At 47.7% G+C, this 19,804-nt stretch overlaps 6 protein-coding genes across 8 annotated transcripts; 4 read left to right on the plus strand and 2 right to left on the minus strand.

Annotated features, from left to right (window-relative positions):
• LOC8082639 (uncharacterized protein At5g39865) lies at positions 117-1,614 on the minus strand. The gene has a single exon (XM_002467800.2). It carries the CDS (start codon positions 1,300-1,302, stop codon positions 691-693), a length of 612 nt encoding a protein of 203 aa, XP_002467845.1. The 5' UTR covers positions 1,303-1,614; the 3' UTR covers positions 117-690.
• Positions 2,210-5,276, plus strand: LOC8080817 (50S ribosomal protein L6, chloroplastic). Its single transcript, XM_002465215.2, has 3 exons — positions 2,210-2,379; positions 3,484-3,792; positions 4,801-5,276. The coding sequence occupies exons 1-3, from the start codon at positions 2,345-2,347 to the stop codon at positions 5,135-5,137; spliced, it is 681 nt and encodes a 226-aa protein (XP_002465260.1). The 5' UTR covers positions 2,210-2,344; the 3' UTR covers positions 5,138-5,276.
• LOC8082640 (sanguinarine reductase) lies at positions 5,788-9,911 on the plus strand. Its single transcript, XM_002465216.2, has 9 exons — positions 5,788-6,297; positions 6,569-6,681; positions 6,812-6,865; positions 6,969-7,053; positions 7,472-7,577; positions 7,843-7,929; positions 8,012-8,109; positions 8,197-8,306; positions 9,615-9,911. The coding sequence occupies exons 1-9, from the start codon at positions 5,997-5,999 to the stop codon at positions 9,672-9,674; spliced, it is 1,014 nt and encodes a 337-aa protein (XP_002465261.1). The 5' UTR covers positions 5,788-5,996; the 3' UTR covers positions 9,675-9,911.
• Positions 10,155-11,308, plus strand: LOC8082641. The gene is made up of 2 exons (XM_021451091.1): positions 10,155-10,710; positions 10,857-11,308. Exons 1-2 carry the CDS (start codon positions 10,392-10,394, stop codon positions 10,928-10,930), a joined length of 393 nt encoding a protein of 130 aa, XP_021306766.1. The 5' UTR covers positions 10,155-10,391; the 3' UTR covers positions 10,931-11,308.
• LOC8082642 (probable diphthine methyl ester synthase) lies at positions 11,573-14,338 on the plus strand. The gene is made up of 6 exons (XM_002465218.2): positions 11,573-11,982; positions 12,095-12,219; positions 12,632-12,861; positions 13,288-13,327; positions 13,565-13,656; positions 13,866-14,338. Exons 1-6 carry the CDS (start codon positions 11,833-11,835, stop codon positions 14,048-14,050), a joined length of 822 nt encoding a protein of 273 aa, XP_002465263.1. The 5' UTR covers positions 11,573-11,832; the 3' UTR covers positions 14,051-14,338.
• On the minus strand, positions 14,426-17,896 carry LOC8082643 (protein IQ-DOMAIN 14). 3 transcript variants are annotated; one of them, XM_021451089.1, is made up of 6 exons: positions 17,517-17,895; positions 17,305-17,437; positions 17,015-17,201; positions 16,560-16,886; positions 16,152-16,388; positions 14,426-15,524 (listed from the first exon to the last, which is right to left on the minus strand). In XM_021451089.1, the coding sequence occupies exons 3-6, from the start codon at positions 17,114-17,116 to the stop codon at positions 14,691-14,693; spliced, it is 1,500 nt and encodes a 499-aa protein (XP_021306764.1). In that variant the 5' UTR covers positions 17,117-17,201; positions 17,305-17,437; positions 17,517-17,895; the 3' UTR covers positions 14,426-14,690. The 3 variants fall into 3 exon arrangements, with proteins under 3 accessions (XP_021306764.1, XP_021306765.1, XP_002467846.1); XM_021451090.1 differs by lacking the exon at positions 17,305-17,437 and having other exon boundaries at positions 16,560-16,883; positions 17,517-17,896; XM_002467801.2 differs by lacking the exon at positions 17,305-17,437 and having other exon boundaries at positions 17,517-17,894.

The following is a 19,804-nucleotide window of genomic DNA, read 5'->3' on the forward strand; positions in this document are numbered from 1 at the left end:
GTTTCAGAGCACAACAAATGCTTACCGTCTAGTAGATACTACCTAGGAGCCCAGCAAACATCTTTTTTTTATTATTAAAAAAAGGCAAAATAGGAGGAGATATGAAACGAACCATGTTTAGCACACAATCTCCATTACTTATATTGATCAAACCCACGCCGGTTATGAATGTACAATATACATTTTTTAATACAAGCACAAATATACATGAGAAGCCATATTGTGAGTGTCTCCCTGCAGATTTCACAACTATAGGGCCAGATCACAAGATTTACAACATACAACAGGCTAGAATCGAGGAAGGCTCCATCTTTTGTTGCCTCTGTGTAGTACAACCTCTAAATCTCTAACCCTTTGGCTTTGGGCCTTCTTCCATGACATGAAGGTTTATCAATACACATTTGTATACATGAAGTACTATGAGATGGCACCTTAACCGCCAGGCACTATCAATAGTACTCCAGATGTGACAACTTCAAGGCCAAGAACCCATTCACTATTCTTTCAAAACACTGATGGCATACCCAATATATACCCCATTCTCCAACTGTGTGCACAATATACAGGAGCCCAAGAACACATGGAAGGCTCCTTCCCTCTCTCCACTACCTCTAATCAAGCAATCCTTAAGTTCTTGTATATACTACTATTAACAATTTAGCATGAAAAGTGTATATGCCAAACAAGCTATCAAGAACAGCAATTGGGGCAGCGTACCAAGCCGTTCTCATTGCACTCTATGCAGCGGCGGGGTCGCCCCTCTTCCTCCACGAACACCTTGCGCGAGCCGTCGCAGGCGGGGCAGGGCGCGAACCGGAACCCACCGCAGGCACCGCAGACGAAGGCGGGGTCCTGCCCGGGTGCGCCCTCGAGGATGCGGCGGAGCTCGCCGGACTCGTGCAGCCGGCGGACCTCGTCGGCGCCGCCGACGAGCACGCCCCCGACCAGGAGCTGCGGGAGCGAGAACCCGCGGCCCCGGGCGGCGAGGACCCCCTGGAGCTCCCGCCGGAGCGCGGCGTCCATGGAGACGTCGCGCTCGTCCACGGCGACGCGGAGCCCCCGCAGCGCGGCGCGCACCGCGCAGCAGTCCGCAAACGTGCGGCGCACGCCGCGGAGCGACGTCGTGTAGAGGACCACCGACTGCGGGCGCTGCGGCGGGGTGGGCGCCGGGGACGGTGGAGGCGGCAGGTGGCGCCCCTGGTACGGGTGGTGGTGGTGGTAGGTCAGCGATCGGGACAAGTGCCGGGGCTTCTTGTTCTTGGGGCACGCACTGCCCGGTGCACCGCCGCTGACGTCGTCCATCACCCCCGGCCGCCTGGGAGCCGCGGCCGGTGAAGGGTGTTGTTTAGGGTTCGGAGCTCCGACGAGAGGCGGGGCGATTGGGGAATGAGAGGAAGGCGGCCGGTTTGGTGCTTGGGTCCAGTCCAGTCCAGTCCTCTCCTCTCTGGTGGTTTGTGAGTTGGGTTTGTTGCTTATTGGTGATGATGGCGATGAAGCTTTGTGCTAACGATATTGTTGCCAGCTCCCTTTAATAATGTTCGAATAAGAAATGGACTGGCTTTCTCTTGTTTGGTTCAATTAAATTTGTATGACATCACTATCTATGGTTGATTAATCTTTACTTCATCTCTAGAAATGTTCGTCCAGTGCTTGTTCATACTCCAATAATGCTATTGATTTTGTTCCTTTTACACTATTTTTTTTAAATCTAAGTTTATCAAGAAATCAAGCTATTTGTGATGTTCTATGTTCGAAATAACTGGAAATACTTGTCTAATCATTGCACACCAGTTATATACCAATAAATAAGAAAAGAATAAATATTATAAATTGAATTTGGCCGAAGTTCATAAGTTCCGTTGAAGTAGCGAGGCCAACATGTAGTCATCTACATATTTTAGTTTCTTCTGAACTTTGAGAAATTTTCGAAAGCCATATATAAGCCTCCTTTTTTCATGCAACCATGAAGGATTGTTTAGTTGATGAAAATTTTTACATAGTGTCTTCTATAACACTTTTATTTGTATTTATTAGATAAGTATTGTTTAAATTAATTAGGCTCAAAAGATTCATCTCACAAATTATAGATGAATTAATTAGCCAACAGTATTTTTAATGTGACGAAGAGTATTGAAAAACTTTGTAAAATTTTTGGACCGAGGCCCGAACAGTGTACTCTTTGTGGGGTCTGGACCGAGGCCCTGAGCCCATTGGCCAGACGGCTGGGCTTCACTGACCTCCCCTCAAGCGGATAACAGAACCGGTGAGTGCAAGCTCCGGAGCGTCAGGATAAGAAAAGAGCGCGGCGGCAGGCAGCTCCTCCTGCGGCTGCGAGCGCCCGTCCATGGCGTCCCTCTCCCCTTCCCTCCACCTCCCCTGGTACGCTACGCTCCCTCTCTTCCTGCGCACCCCCTCTGCTTTTCTCTCAATCCCCTCACCTAAGTCGCTGCGATTTTCTTCTCTGCCAACCTTTGCTGAGGGCTGAGGCGCACCAAGTGCGGAATGCCTCGTGTTTCCAAGAGCCCGGCGTTTTCTTGGTTACTGTCTCGCTGCTCCGCCGTCAAATCAAAATTCCGTTAAATGCAGCCATCAATCTTCCTGTATTCCAGTAACCGTAGGAAGCCGCAGGCAGTCAAGGCACATTTGGGCCTTGTTTAGTTTCCAGAAAATTTTGCAAAATTTTTCAGATCCCCCGTCACATCGAATCTTTATACACATACATGAAGTATTAAATATAGACAAAAATAAAAACTAATTGCACAGTTTGGTCGAAATTGACGAGACGAATCTTTTGAGCCTAGTCCATGATTGGACAATATTTATCAAATACAAACGAAAAAGCTACCGTGTCGATTTTGCAGAATATTTTGGAACTAAACAAGGCCTTGTTCACACCAAATCTAGCTTGGGTTTGGCAATACTGTATCTCAGCTAGTCAAATAGGATACCAATTTGGATGCGTTTAGTTCTCTGTCTTACAGAAACGACGCCTGGTAGTTCAGGTCGCCTATAGCTTGGTTGTAGGACCTCGTTTTACTTGCAGGGGGTAGCTGACTGATAATCTGCCAGCTATATGTTTTTATCCACCTGATATCTGAGGCCCTGTAAACTCACAAAACATGTTATGGTATTAATGATAAGTTGCCCCTCTTGGCACTGTTCTACGGTGTAACCTCATGACCGTGATACCATACCTTGGGTTTGTAGTTACAAGGTTCAAAATGTGAAGGCACCATTTAGTAACCAGTTTTGATATTTGGTAGCTTTTGCTGTTTTGTCTTTCGAAGTTTAGACTTTAGACCCCATCAGCCTATATTCTAGTTGGCAGCAAATGTTGCGCTCAGCATCCATGTTTTTATCCATTTTGGTGTAATAAACCATTTGGAGCAAATTTATGCATTATTGTTTATTAGGAAGGCTTGTTTTTCTTCTGTTCAATATGAAGATTTTATTGGAGCTCTTACTTTCTCTGAAATAAACCAGCAATTCAAGAACTGGTTTCCTTGGAAAGACACATGGGATTCGTCCTCGTGTTCTCCCTGCTGGAAGAGTCGGATTTGTCAGAACAGTAGTGGAATGCAAGGAATCTAGAATTGGAAAGCAACCCATCGAAGTCCCATCAAATGTTACTCTCACATTAGAGGAGCAATTTGTCAAAGCTAAGGGTCCGCTTGGGGAGTTATCTCTAAGCTTTCCAGGTGATGTGAAGATTGTGAAAGAAGAATCTGGTATGCTGAGAGTTTATAAGACTGCAGAGACCAAGAGGGCAAACCAGATGCATGGACTTTTCAGGTAAACACCAATTGGAAACGACAATATGAGTTTGCCCATATTGTGTTTTACTGATCTACTTCTCGTAATGTGATCCCCTGTTTCACTACATTTGTTCCTTGTTTTATATATCTATCCTGGTGTTCCAAAAGTTAGATGTCAACTTCTGTACTCTCTGCTCTTGTCAAAACTCTTATATTTGTGCTATCACTTTGTACAGTTAAGAGCAGTATTGATTCCATGGGTACTTTGAATAAGCTGTATCACACTTGCTATTTTCATATGCGAGTACATAAACTGTCCTATGATCCTACTATCTCTTACAACTACAAGGATTCAGATTCTAGATAGCATTATTCTGATTCCTGTATTTATTTTCTTCTGACTCTTATCTCACCAATGACCAATAAATATGATGGCTTTGCTTTGTTCTAGACCTGAGAAACAACATTTTCTGCTTTTAATGTTAAAAAAATCCACCAATCAATCTGCATTGGAATAATATAGCCACAGTTCTAGGACTGACAGATTTGCAAAATGAATACCTATCTTCTTGCATTTACCATTCTCTGTTCGGTATTGGTAGGTACCAAGGAAATAGGCTATGCTATTGCTCTCTTTTGGTGTCCAGAAACTGTAAAATATATCTTATCTATAACAAACATCATCGAGTGTCTGTATCACTTCCGCTATGATTTATTGTGGTACTATTTGGACCCACCTTGGTTAAGAGACACACATGCTAGTATTTTATGCACAACCAAGGTGTGAAAATTTACCATATTCTCCATCTATCACTAGCTATGTTTTTTTCTTCATGCTTCAGGTAATCCTTTGCTATTTCACTCACAGTATGTACATTTTCTTTGCTTATTAAGGATCAATGGTCTTTCTATTCTTTACTGAATAATCTTTTATTTGTTCCGATTATAGCTTGGTTAGAGAAATCAGACTATGGTTCTTTTTAATCCTGTCTCACCTGTCCTCCATGTCTTCTTCTAAATACCCTGGTTCAAATATTCAATGCAGAACACTGACAGACAACATCATCGTTGGTGTGTCCAAAGGATTCGATAAGAAGCTTCAGTTAGTGGGTGTCGGGTATCGTGCAGCGGTGGAGGGCAACGATCTCGTGATGAACCTGGGATTCTCCCACCCTGTTCGGATGGCCATTCCTGAAGGCCTGGCGGTCAAGGTGGAAGAGAACACGAGGATCACCGTGAGTGGCTACGACAAGAGCGCGATCGGTCAGTTTGCTGCCACTATCAAGAAGTGGAGGCCACCTGAGCCATACAAGGGAAAGGGTATCAGATATATGGATGAGGTTGTCAGAAGGAAGGAAGGAAAAGCTGGGAAGAAGAAATAGAAAGTGTTTGTTATTTTTGGCCCGTTTCATACTTCATTTCATTTTTCCCACTGTAATGATCTTCGTCTGCTAAGGCTGAACCTAAGAAAAATCTTGTTCTGTGCTGATCATGGCTTATAGATGTACACTTTGAGCATCCCATGGTTTCATTGTCTTTCAAGGTCTTTATTCTGCTCCATTGAAGGGTGGAAACAAAGAACAGAAGCACTGGGCCTTAGCCTGTATGAGACCCAGATCAATGTGCAAGTCACAAGTGTATGCAAAGCAGGATATGTTCTTATTATAGCATGATGATACTTGTAAAATGCCATGGACATGATTTGACCAGAGGCTGTTCCACAAGTTCTGGCAAGAAGGGCCGACAGAACCCCCAAAAGAAGAAGAAGAAGAAGAAGATCACTGTGACAGGTTATGAGCGAGCCTCGTCTCTAAACATCCTTGATTGGAGAATCACTAGTATGTTGTATTCATCACCAAAGGCCAAATCTTCGTTTTTGATTAGGATGCTCTGGCAAACTTTGGGGAGGCATTTCCAGATTTTGCTAGCCGAGGAATTCAGTATTTTACTTTACTTTTTTTTTGGACAACAATATTTTACTGGAGGTGTGCCTAGACGCCTAGTTCCGAGCCGAAGGCGCGCGTCTCGGGCCACTCACCCGCACGGGGCCCCACCGGGCGGGGCGGCGCCTGGCCGGGCTGCCGCCAAGTGGCCACCGTCACCGTCTCGCGCCCCCGTCCACGCCCCGCCTCGCCTTCCCTTCCGATATCTCTTCGTCTCGCCGCCGCCGCGCGCGCACTCTCGTGTCCCAGCAGTCCGTCCAATCCCTGGCTTCACTACCACTTGTCTCTTGGCTCCGCGATGGCGGTGGGTTGCTTCAACCCCGTGCTCTCGCCGCTCGTTCCTTCGCCGCCGGGTAGGCGCGTCCGAGCGGCGCTGCGGTCTCAGTCTCACCAGCCGACCGCGGTCTCCCTCCGGCTGCTCCCGTGCGGCGTGGCAGCTGGTCGTGGCACGCGGCGGCTCGTGGCGGCGGCGGCGGCAGAGTCGCAGGCCGTGCAGGAGCAGCCGGCGCGGACGGAAGAGTCCGGTGAGGCCGGCGGGGCGGGTGCCGCCGAGGCGTCCTCCAAGCTCGTTCTGGTCGTTGGCGGAACCGGCGGCGTTGGTGAGATACATCCCCTGCCCTCCGTCCGTTCTAGCATTGCTTAGCATTTTCCCTTTCGGAAGTAAGATTCCGTGGCGAATTTCAGCTCCTAGACAGTAAAGCACATTTGTCTTTGAATTTGACAATATCTTAGCGCCAATTACTGTGTTTGAAACATGCGAGATACATATCTCCAAAACTTGTGTTGTTGTGTCCTGCAACAGCACTTCTTAGCGTTGCTTACTAGATCAGTTGGCAAGATATTGACAGAGTAGTGAGTACATCCTTTCAGGGCAGTTGGTTGTAGCATCGTTGCTAAGCAGGAACATCAAGTCAAGATTGCTCCTAAGAGATCCAGAAAAGGCATCGTCCCTATTTGGCAAGCAGGATGACAGTGTACTGCAGGTACATCTGGATATTCAGCATTCCATCTCCCGAACCCCACCCCACCCCACCCCAGTTGTCTCCAAGAAATGAAATACAATTATCATGCCTGTAGTGACTCCTGCTTATTTGAGTTTATCTGTCATGTCAGGTTTACAAAGCGGACACAAGAAACTCTAACGATTTGGATCCACAAATGTTTGAGGTTGGTCCCTTCTGTTTATCTGAATTCATACAGTTTATCTATCTGTGGGCTATCTATTTCTTCAATGATTGAATAAATCAAAATATAGGGGTCTCTTTTCTAGGGAGTTACGCATGTGATATGTTGTACTGGAACTACAGCATTTCCATCTAAACGCTGGGATGGAGATAATACTCCAGAACGTGTAGGTATGTACTGCCTGATATTCTGCAATTGAAGTTAAACTTTCACCCAAGATATCAGTCAATGTTAAAAAGAACATGCACTTCAAATTCCCTTATTTAAATAATCCAGACAAACGATCTTTGTGCAAGGATAATCTTGATGGAGCATAGGACCTCTCAATTCCAGAATGTACCAAATAAAATGCTGAAATTTAGCTGTGACAGAGGCATAATGAGTTATTTATCGGTTTGAGCTCTAAACATCCTTTTATGTGTTCATTATGTACATTCTTCTGGTCAAATCATGCGCACCTGTATGCTTAGTCATTTTAAGTCCATGCGTATCGGTGACTATAGCTATCCATGTTTGTCACATATACAAGCTAACAGTGACAGTTATGGTTGAGACAGTGTCTGATCACACACATATTTTTTGTGACAGATTGGGATGGCATCAGAAATCTTGTAAGTGCCTTGCCACAGACAATCAAGAGACTGGTTCTTGTGTCATCTGTTGGTGTTACAAAATACAATGAGATACCATGGAGGTATATACCTTATGTATGATTCTGAAGAGGAATTTCGGTATAGTATGATAGTAATGCTAAAGGCTACACTTTTAAAACAATATGCAAGACATGTTTTACATGTAAATCCTAGTTTTGTAAACAGCTTATATTAGCTAATTTAACAATTAACTTCCTGTCAGGCAGTATCCTTGCCTTTCACCTTGATATTTGTATTTACCACTGAGTTTTATGTTACCATAACTTTAACCTTGGTCCTTGAGCAATTATGCTATGTATTTTTCAGCATCATGAATCTCTTTGGTGTGCTCAAGTACAAGAAGATGGGAGAAGACTTCGTCCGCAATTCAGGGATACCATTCACCATTATCAGGTATTCAGGTTTGTTTACAGAAAGGTGTTTAAGAAGGGACATCGTGGATATATTATTCTGACATGATACAAGCTGTTTGCAGGCCTGGAAGATTGACAGATGGGCCCTACACTTCGTATGATCTTAATACACTTCTTAAAGCTACAGCTGGAGAGCGTCGAGCAGTAGTCATAGGCAAAGGTTATTTCTTTTGTTCACATGCATATCATGAACCTTTTGTTTTGATAAGATCTTTGCTTCTTCTAACACTTCCTCATATCCTACTAGGTGACAAGCTTGTGGGGGAAGTTAGCAGACTTGTGGTGGCAGAAGCTTGTATCCAAGCTTTAGATATTGAATCCACTGAAGGACAAATATATGAGATTAATTCAGTGAAGGTACTCATTTTTTCTAGAATGGGTACAATTAGTTATTGGCAATTAGCTAATTATCATCAGGGCTCAATCAAGATAAAAATTCACAATCCCTTTTTATTTTCTCGAACACACAAGCAGTGGCGGAGCCACGTTAAGGCCATAGTGGGCCATGGCCCCTCCTTCCTCCAGAAGTAGTGGTAGCACACTATATGTTTCCTGTATTCTCGGATGGCTGCTGCATTATGCATGCAAGCAACTCCACAACTCATCGATGCTGCAGTTCCATGTAGCACTTCTGTAGGCTTTCTATGCACAACAAGCGGATGCAGCCTAATCACGAGTTCCAACTTGTTACCGATCACTGGTACAGTACCACATGGCCTTTCTTGCATGCATGCAATGCCGCTGCTGCTTTCTATATTATCTTATCTTTTCTTCTCGCGACTTAGCCATGCTAGAGCCTAGGTGTGAAAATTAATTGATCTAAAGGAAGTGGAAGACTTTGCTACTGCGCACCCCCCCCCTCCCCCCACCCCCCCCCCCCCCCCCCTCGTGTTGTCAGGATCCGCTATTTAATTAATAGAGGAAATAAGTTGTTAGCATATAGGCCCTAACTGCCTTATGATTACAACATGTGCCACTAACAAACTGAGAAAGACGAAGTCCCAACAAACCAAAAACCTATTCTGGCGGCAGAAACAACTGTAGTTCCCTTCATCCCTTGCCCCTGCTGCCTGCTGTACACCAGTGATCCTTCATTAAGCACATCTTGCAACACTTTTTTGGTTCCGGACTCTGGAGATACAGCATTGGATTATTGAAGGCACAACCTTCTGGTGCTTACACAACTCCCAAGCAACCAATTGGACCGGCTGTTGAAGTCTTCTGCGATGTCTTTATCCAGCCTTTTTAGACCACCATACCACGAGCTACAGAGGAGATATGTTTATGTGGCATCACTGCTTGGAGTCTGACCCTAGAGTGTAACTTTTTAGGCAGCTAAAGTATTCAACCTGTGGCTTAATCACAAGCCCTGGTACCAAACCGCTTAGCTCTCAGGCTTATGGCATGGTGTTTTTTAATCGTTACCTGCATTCTTCCCTTTTGAAACTTTAAATTTTGCTTACCTTCAAATTAAAATAGACACGTGATGCTTCGCATCTCGTCATTGCATGCATTATTGTGACTTATGGCATAAATATGGGTGCTGACACAAGCTAGAGTTGCATATCAAGATGGAACTACTTAAGCGTGCATTTTTGCTTATTTTCTGGTTATCTAAGTGAAATCTGTGTATATTCTACTGATATAGACACAATATAAATTCAGGGTGAAGGACCAGGGACTGACCCAGAGAAATGGGAGGAGCTATTCAGATCTGTTCAATGAGACTAGTGTCATTCTGCCAAGCTTAGTGACATAATGTACATCATAATGTAATGTAATCCATAGAGACAGCATAATCCAATAGTCATTGAACAGTAGCAATCATGTACAGAGATTTAGGTACCACTTGCGAAAAAGAATGTTTGGTTTGTGTACATAATATGAGCATTCTGATATTGCAATTACCTCCGGAAAGTGGTATATTTGTTTGAAAGTAAATGTTCGCCATCTGAAAGTAAATGTTCTCCATCCTTATCCACTTTCAGACTTTATTTTCTTTTTTTCTCGGAATGCATTCATACTTGGATTTTTCATTTCAATATATGTATATTTCCTTTTTCAAATATGTAAAATTCAATCAGAAATTTGTGCCGAATAATTTAAATTCGGTTATCCTTATTCCTAGAATGGAAAGAAGATGGTGGAAACTAGACGAAGCGCCGACCGCGTGGAGACCAAGCCTCTTCTTTTTTTTTTTTTTTGGTTCCATCGGTTTCGGATCGGGTCACTGGGTCAGTATCTGTATCGCATTCAGCCTTCAGGCGCCATCTTTTCAACCTAGATTTTCTGGCGGCGAGCAGCCGTTGAAATTGAAACTGTCACATGTGTTCCCACCAGCTAGCTTGCTAGCGCGGAGTAGCGAGCTCGCCGGCCGACGCGAACGCGATGCTGTAGGGCTCGGCCTCGGCGACGAGCGCGGCGTCACGGTGCGGGGGCTCGATGCCGTCCGCCGCTGCGCCAGGGTCTACATGGAGGCCTACACCGCCCTCCTCGTCCTCGGCCCCGACCCTCCTTCCAGGCTCGACAGTCTCGTGCGTGCGTTTTCGATCAGGACTGCCCACCGCCTGTTCGCTCAAAATCCTGCCTGGGCTGGCCTGGCCGCAGGCCGTCGCTCACGCACTCCCCCGGGAAGGAGATCACGGTCGCGGACAGGGAGATGGTAGAGGAGGTGCGAGGCGACCAGCAGGCCTCTGGCGACCAGGTTCTGTTCTGCGCGAGGCCGCCGGCGCCGACGTCGCCTTCCTGGCCACCCGTTCGGGTAAAGGATCACTTAATTTGCTTTGCGAACGACGAGGTGGCTGTCTGATTAATGTCATGGACTTCATTTCAGCACCCATACATTTTTTGAGAAAATTGTGTTTTGTTCTGTGAGTTGACTTTATCATCAATTCTCTTTGTGTTCAGTTCCGATGAGCCTTTCAGGATGGCAGCACACACTGATCTGGTTGTTCGAGCCAAGCGGATGGGGATACAAGTGAGGCCTTGTTTGTATGTTGTTGGATTCACTTCGATCAATGTGTGTTGGTGTGTGTTGGGGTGGAATTTAGTTCAAGTTCCACTCAAATCCACCTCAAGGATTGATGTGAATTCAACTATATTCAAATAAGACCTGGGGCCTGTGGGTTGCAACGGTATCACCCCGTTCTGTACCGATACATTACAGACGTGACTTTTTTTTGCCAGGCCATCCGTGAAATCAGACGTCACCAGCCATTCAGGACTCTTTTGCGCAAAAAAAAAAGTCCTGCTAAATGGCTGATAGATTTTGGCTGATAAACTCAAGCGAACATGACTCTTTTTCGGAAAAAAAATCCTACTCTGTTTTGATTCACAGAGGAATTTCTCCAGCCAAGAATTGTTAATCTATCTTCATGCTTGGAAGTCTGTTTTCTTCAGTTAATCAGTTGGAACTTCTTCCTGTATGTCTGAATCTTCTTCTCCATGTCAGGGACTTCTTCTTTTTTTGATAAATCCATGATGGTGTCTGGCGAAGTGGAATGTTGAAAGCTCGTCAGAAAACGGCGCTCATCTGAGTAATTCGATGGCCGCCGGAGTGGCATGTTTATATCCCCTCCCAGCCTTCCGTGAGCCGTTGGATCAAAACCCAACGGCTGGAATTCGAATGCGTTAGGGCTATGAAAACATGCGAGGCTGACTAGGCAGACAAACCCCACCCCAAGCACGCGAGCCCGACTCCCCCAGAGAAAGACGGCTGCAAACGCCGCCGGCGACGAACCCAGGCGGCCGGGGTGCCTAGCTCGCCGGTTCTTTACGCCTTCTCCTCCCAATTCCTTGGGATCAACGCCCTACAAGTACACGGCGAGGCTTGCCCCCCTTCGGCTGCCACTCCGTCCGTCCTACTCTGCCCGCCGCCGGCGCCATGCTGTACATCGTGGGCCTCGGCCTCGGCGACGAGCGCGACATCACGGTGCGGGGGCTCGACGCCGTCCGCAGCTGCTCCAAGATATACATGGAGGCATACACTTCCCTCCTCTCCCTCGGCCTCGACCCGGCCGCGCTTGCCAACCTGGTGCGTCTTCCTGCTCCTGTCCGCCCACCACCTGTTCGAGCAAATGCTCGCGTGGCTCGTTCAGAGCTGTTGCTCATAGGCGTCTTCGCTTTGTCGTGTTTTGCGCGTCCAGGAGAAGCTGTACGGGAAGGAGATAACGGTCGCCGATCGAGAGATGGTGGAGGAGCGCGTCGACCAGGTGCTAAGCGAGGCTGCCGACACTGACGTCGCCTTCCTTGTTGTTGGCGACCCGTTCGGGTAATGATTGTTTACCCTTTTCCCCGTTTTTGAGTTAGCTGCGTGAAGGTGTCTGTAGATGGCATAAGTTCCGGGCATGCGTGATGGAACTCAGTGTGCTGTTAATTGTGCTTTGATTGACCATTGGTATGGCATTATTTTGCATTCTCAGTTACATGCCACTGGCCATGATCCTGCAGATGTCTCTGGGCTGGGTCTTACAATTGTTGGTTTTGCTATGTTACTTGGGGCTATGTTTTTCATGTCACACACAATGTCTCTGTGCGATAAGTAATGTGTACAAATTTACCATTTTGCATGCAGATTGGAGTCACGGAATTAATCCCAAGTGTGATATACAGACACTTTCAGGGTTGTATTTAGCTTTGTGAGTTGAATTTATTCTCTGTTTGTCATTGGATGACATTTTCAGGGCAACTACACATACTGATCTGGTTGTTCGTGCCAAGAAAATGGGGGTAGAGGTGAAGGTGATCCACAACGCATCTGTCATGAATGCAATTGGAGTTTGTGGGCTGCAACTTTACCGCTATGGAGAGACTATCTCAATACCATTTTTCACAGACGAATGGAGACCAGATAGTTTCTATGAGAAGATTCAGAACAATCGCAAGCTTGGGCTGCACACACTTTGCCTGCTTGGTTCGTGATTCTTGCTCGACCTTTTAGCATTGTCTTTTTTCTTCGTTATCAAGGAATTGGCAAGTGATCATTAATTTATTGCCATAGGTAACGTGTCTTGTAGTTAAACCATTGTACATGATATACTAAAATTAACTAGACACTGATTATTGCAAGCAAATATAATGAATGTTCAAACTATTAGACTGCCACAGAGTTAAGATATAGTTTTGTTCAGTCCCTAATCTATGTTATTTGAAGCCAAGATCTTTCTCATTGAGTCATTGTGTTCATTTCCACTTTTAAATGAAATGCTTTAACCAAAGCACATTGTTTTTCTTTTTGTTTTACCATGTTCCTTGTTTTACCATGTTCCTATTACTACTGAGTTCTTGGTTTGGTCCTATCATCATCAAGATAGCTGATTTAGTGTATTATTCTATGCAGATATCCGTGTTAAGGAGCCAACATGGGAATCTTTAGCCAGGTAAATTAGCATCCTTTGATGTCTTCAAAATTCTGATTTTAAATACCTTGCAGTGCAAAATCGCAACATCTGGTAATTAGTTTGACACTGAAAATGGCCTGTTACTAACATTCCTTTTCTTTCAAGACTTGCACCTGCTTAGTTTCAGTTTGATGCAAGCAGCTCTCAGTAGCTGTGCTTTATATTTACATTGTATAGTTGATGATAGATCCATCTTTTGCCTATATATTTATGCAGAGGAAAGAAAGTCTATGAACCACCAAGATTCATGACTGTAAACACTGCAATAAGTCAGCTTTTTGAGGTGGAGGAAGCGCGTGGGGGATCTGGTAGACTATCTGAACTTCTCTGCCTTTCTTTGAAAAATCATTTTGTGCTTATTGAAGTTAGGACAGTCTTTGTTCGTTTAAAAAAAAAAATCTTGAATCTTGCTCTCTACTATAGATATTGCTAGGTTTTCCTTCATTGTTCCAAGTGCTTCATATATCAACCATCTAGTCTTACTGTGATATCAGATTTAAAGATCATTTTCTTCCAGCATATGGCAGGGATACATTGTGCATAGGAGTGGCGCGACTTGGAAGTGATGATCAGAAGATCGTTGCTGGGCCTATGGAGAAGCTACTAGATGTTGATTTTGGCCCACCCCTTCACTGCCTGATCATAGTGGGAGAGACTCATCCTTTGGAAGAAGAGATGCTAGAGTTTTACATGATCAAGTAGACACACACCCTACACTTTGTAAAAGTTCTTGTCATGTGACTTTTCACATCTTGTATCGACTTAAGGTAATATTTAGACTTTTTAAGGGAATATTTAGACATTTTTTCCCCTTGGTAGGCAATGGTATTGAGGCTTAGTGCAGTATGCAATTGGGTGTGTGTTCGCTGGTTTGAAAAGTCATGGCTCAAAATATTACTTGCTGATTTATTATGAGAGAAAAACATTGGCAGAAAACACTCCTTGTGCAAAACAAATCTGTGGTAAAATGTACCAGTAGTTTACATGTCCGAACGTTGTTTGAAATCTGCATCCATGTAACGATCAGTTTGAAAAGGAACGTTTTTTGTAAGATAAACGGTGATGCAAGATGCAACATTTCGAGAATAGTAGCTGTTGTTGCGCCATGCCATGATTAAGAATAGTCATGATTCATATAATTTGTCCTTACATCATGGATTCATGGTGCGCTATCACCTACATTTGCGATTCAAGTTCCATTGTCTTGCATCCAAACATTTGAACCCTTCTGGTAAGAAAGCTGAACAAACAAAAGAATTGTATCTTCACAAGGAGGAACCACCGATGGACGGCATTGTTGATGTTGGGTGTTGCATCGCATCACATCACAAGAGCAAAAGACTCAGCGGACCGGGGTGTAGTGCTCCATCTGCAGCTGGTGCAGCGCTGCCTCCGAGCCGAAGCTGTGGTGTCCAGGCGACCTCCTCGAGCGCGACCTCACGGGCGTCATGGGGCTCTTGGCCACCACCCGCGGCGACCGCTGCGCGACGGGCGGCCTGGTGGACCTGGCGAAGCCCACGTCGCTGGCGATGGAGGGGATGGGCGACATGGACGGGATCGGCGAGAGCAGTCGGTCGGCGAACGGGAAGCAGTGCTCCGAGTAGGCGTCGAAGGCGCCGGCGGTGGAGCGCTCCTTGGGCGTGCTCATGGACCTGAACTTGGCCTTGGCAGACGCCGTGGAGGCCATGTACCCCGGGAACGGCGCCGGCGCCGGCGAGCACGCCCCCACCCCCGCCGCCGCCGCCGCGTCGTCGTAGTAGCCGTCACCCCTCCCCGGCGTGCGCCTCGGGCGGGCGAACGACCGGCGCGCCGAGCAGCCGAACCGGTCGACGACATCGTCGCCCTTGGCGCTGGCGCCGCCACCGGCGGCGGCGGCGGCGGTGCTGGTGTAGGGGGACTGGTGCGCGACGGGGACGTCCTTGTCGAAGGGCGGCTGCGAGCCGACCCACTCCTCCAGCCAGCTCCAGCGCTGGTTCAGCGCGTCGGCCTCGTCCCTGGACATGGAGACGGAGGGCGGCCGCCGGAGGCCCAGGCCCAGCTTCTCGTTGTGCAGGGAGGCGTACTGCAGCGCGCGCACGCGCTTGAGCGCGGCCTCCTCCTTGCTCCGAGTCATGGCGCTCATCTCTTCCTTGGACAAGATGCTGCTGTCCCACCCCTTGTTCGCCTGCTGCTGCTCCTGCACGGAAATCATCACTCAGTCAGTCACAAAGTACATTCTTTACCCCGCCGAGCAGCCAGCACCGGCGTGCAGTTGCAGTAACCGTAACCGGGCAGGCACGGCGGCCGAAATCCACCGTGCTCAGCGGTGCCGGGCTGTGATTGATAGTACACGTGAAACGCTGCCGTCATGCCTGCCGTGGAATGGAGGGGGGCTGTGATTGATAGTTGAACTGTTGGATAAACCCTACGTGTCCATCTGGAATCTGGTTCGCCTACACGACTACAAGATCCCCGCGCGGTCCACACCACGTCCCCATAATAGCCATAGCAGCCGGGGACTGACTGGCACGGTCATGCTCATGCAGCAGCAGCAGCACTGCACCTGCACAGCACGGCTGGAACCTACTCCGGACGCATCGAAACAAACAGGACAGTGGACAGGCAAGTCGCGCGCGGGGGCACCCCCCGCGTCGCCAACGCCAAGGACGAATGGAATCACCGCAGCGCACATCACACGCGCGCCATGTGCCGGACGACGCCCGCCAGCCTTTTTACCCGGTCACCCACATGCCGAGCATGTGCGGCGCCAATCATTTCGCGTGTTCCGCTCGTCCGTGCCGTGTTGTAGGCGAGTGTGACTCACGTGGACGGCGGCGGCGGCGGCAAAGAGCTCCCTGCCGCGCCGCAGCAGCTGGGCGTCGTCGTCGGCCGCCTGGTGGTGCTGGTCGACGCCGACGGCCCTGGACCGGTGCCGGGCCTGGATCCTCATGAGCGACTCGAGGCCGCGCAGTGTGGCCGCCGTCTGCCGCCGCACCGCCTGCCCGCGGATCAGCGCCTGCAGCCGCACCAGGCCCTTGAGCGCCCGCAGCGCCCGCCGAGCCTGCGTTTTCCGGCAGAGTCACCAGGGTCAGTTAGTCAGCGACATGAATGTTGCCGAAAAGGATGGCGAAATGGTGCAATTCGCATACATTTCACAAACAAACAACGCATCAATTTATTTGTTAAAACAAGAACAAAAAAAATCTGCATTTTTGGATGACCGACGACGTACCAGGTATCCGCGGTAAGCCGACTGGATGGCGACGGCGGCGCGCTCGTGCTCCTGCTCCTGCACCTGCACCTGCCGGGGCACGTGCGCCACACCCGGCGGCTGGCCGGTGAGGCGGACCACGTGGGCGGCGGCGTGCGCGGCGGCGACAGCGGCCTCGGCAGCCGCCGCGGTGGCGAGGGCGACAGCCACGGCGTGCTTGCTCTGCTCGTCCTCCGCCTGCCTGATCTGGTCCGCGGGCGCGCCCGCCGTCGCCGGCGCCGGCGCCGGGAGCGCGAACGACTGCTGCGCCCGCAGCTTACCCGGCAGCCACCGCTTGCTCTTCGCCTTCTGCGCAAAAAGCAAGAACCGATTCATCCGCCGTTTTGCCATGGACAGCGATGGACAAACAGAGAAAATGAGGGGGGAAAAAAGATGGCAGAGGCTAACGAGATCGCGGACAGGAGGCGTGATCGAACCTTGTCTGCTGGTTTGGGCGTCTGCTTGGGGTCGGATGAGGAGGTGAAGAGCCGCCTGATGCGCTCGAACCAGCTCCTCCTCTTCCTCTTCTCCTTGTCCATGTCGCCGACCGAGCGAGGGAGCGAGCGACACCGGCTGCTGCACTGCACTACACTCTAGGCTGCCGCTCCACTGAGGGACCAATATCTGAATCAAATAAAACACAGCGTCATCCGCATTGCCAGAAATGCAGAGGGAAAAGAACAAAAAAAAAAAACAGGGAATCAAATCAACAGGTGGTGGTTCACACCACACGTCTGAGATCCACGGAAATATGGACTGAAAGTGTGGCGGTGGCGGTGGCGGGACGGCACTTCGCCGGAGACGCAATCCACTGCCCGCGTCCACGCAAGCCAAGAAATGATCCAAAAGGGATTTCCGTTCTTTGTAGAAACAAAAACAAAAAAAAAAGATGAGGAGGGAGAAGGGTTGACAGGAAGAAGCCGAAAATCCATGGAATACCTGTTGTCTGGGGCTCTTGGGGGGGATCCAAGAGCGAGCCTTGTCGCGCTCTCGCTCCTCGCGGGCGCTAGGTGGACAGCCTGAGGACACGGAGGGGAGCGAGAGCCGAGAGCGACGCTCGTATGGTGTCTCGCTCACGCTCGCCGAGCGGAGACCGACAGGCTCCCGTGGGAGGAGGAAGCCAGCAGATGATGCTGCTGGCTCTCGCTCCCCATCTGACGGCTCGGACCAGACGAGACAGAGGACTGAGGACCACGGCCGCGTCCTGTTTATATATGAGGAGGATGATGAGGACTTGAGGAGCCGGAGGAGGAGGAGGAGCCGTCGAGATGAGGCAACGCGCGAGACGGACGCCCGCCGCCCTTGGCCTTCCGCAATGTCTGCAGCCGCGCGCTTGTTCAGTGGGCGGCCCCCGCCCGCCGTATAGGGAAAGAATACGAGAATACAGGTGCATTAATGACCAGCCAATAGCAGTCGTCGTTGTAATAAATATAAATTGAATTTTTATTGATGATCGGCGATTTCAAGGGGCGCTTCGAATTCCAGTAAATGCAAAAGGTTTTTTTTTCCGACAGGTGACGTCACCCTATCTTTCTTTTTGAAACAGTCGCTCTATCTTTTTACCACAGGTGACGTCACCCTAACTCTTGCCTCTTGGCCAAGGCCAACGCATGCAGGGAGCATTGCATCGGTAGTAGAAAACAAACAGCGGCCCGCTAGCAGTAGTAGAGGAATAATTTAATTAATAAAAGGAATAAATAAGGGAAAGCAGGCGAAAAAGGGCTGGGGCTACAGGACACGGCGAATGCAGCGCAGTGCCTGAAAGTCGTTCCGTTGCGTTGCAGGCGCACTGGCGCCGCTGCATGGCAGATCCGATCAAAAGCCGGGGAAACACAAGGCACTGGCTCTCGCTTTTCCTGAGTGCATGCCGTGCACATGTCGCTCGACGCTCCTCACAAATACGGAGTACGGTATACGTACATCTACACGGTTGGAAATGCTACGAGTAGTGGGAATGTTAGGATGGAGCGTCGATCCGCAGCCAGACTGCGAGAACAAGCAAGGAAAAACATGCAGGCAGGAGTCGACATGGGTTCTTTCTTTTCTTTTCAGGCAGGGGGCACCTCAGGCCTTGTTTAGTTCGCAAAAACTACCAAAAAATTTTAAGATTCTTCGTCACATCGAATCTTAGGACACATGCATAAAGCATTAAATATAGATAAAAATAAAAAATAATTACACAGTTTACATGTAAATCGCGAGAAGAATCTTTTGATCTTAGTTAGTCTATGATTGGAGAATATTTGGCACAAACAAACGAAAATGCTACAGTACCCGAAGCCAAATTTTTTTGCAAACTGAACCAGGCCTCAATAAAAAGGAGGGCGGGCATCCGCTCCAGGATGTCCAGGAAAAGTGCCCATTTGACTCGCTTTCCCGCGCGCCATGCCGCATCAGCAGGCGGCCGGGCAAGCAATAATGGCATCAACCATGTGGCAGGCAAATGGCCATGCTCCTACACTCAGGCCTTGTTTAGTTCTCATTTTTTTTATTTTAAGATACTGTAGTATTTTTATTTTTATTTAATAAACATTATCTAATTATAAACTAACTAGACTTAAAAGATTTATTTCACGATTTATAGATAAACTGTGTAATTAATTTTTATTTTCATCTATATTTAATGTTCTATGCATTTACAGCAAGATTCGATGTAACGGAAAATCTTAAAAAAATTAGTTTTTGAAGTAAGGCTTTGTTTAGTTTCCAAAAAATTTTGCAAAATTTTTCAGATTCTCCGTCACATCGAATCTTTAGACACATGCATGGCGTATTGAATATAAACAAAAATAAAAATTAATTGCACAGTTTGGTCAGAATTGATGAGACGAATCTTTTGAGCCTAGTTAGTCTATAATTGGAAAATATTTGTCAAATACAAATAAAAGTGCTACAGTGTCGATTTCCTAAAATTTTTTGTAACTAAACAAGGCCTAAACTTCAGCACAGCAGGCAAGAGAACCAGGGCACAGGGAAATGAAATGAAATCGTCAGATGACCACAGCACAGCCCTTGATCCTTTCACTCCCTATTCTTGCACTGACAAAGCTTAACTGGTCGGCCACAGGCTTCCTCGACCACCTAATAACTTACTAGGGCCTTGTTTAGTTCTAAAATTTTTTGCAAAATAGGAATAGTAGCATTTTCGTTTGTATTTGACAAATATTGTCCAATTATAGACTAACTAGGCTCAAAAGATTCGTCTCGTCAATTCCGACTAAACTGTG

This window comes from Sorghum bicolor, chromosome 1 (assembly GCF_000003195.3).
Source record: "Sorghum bicolor cultivar BTx623 chromosome 1, Sorghum_bicolor_NCBIv3, whole genome shotgun sequence".
NCBI classification, from domain to species: Eukaryota; Viridiplantae; Streptophyta; class Magnoliopsida; order Poales; family Poaceae; genus Sorghum; species Sorghum bicolor.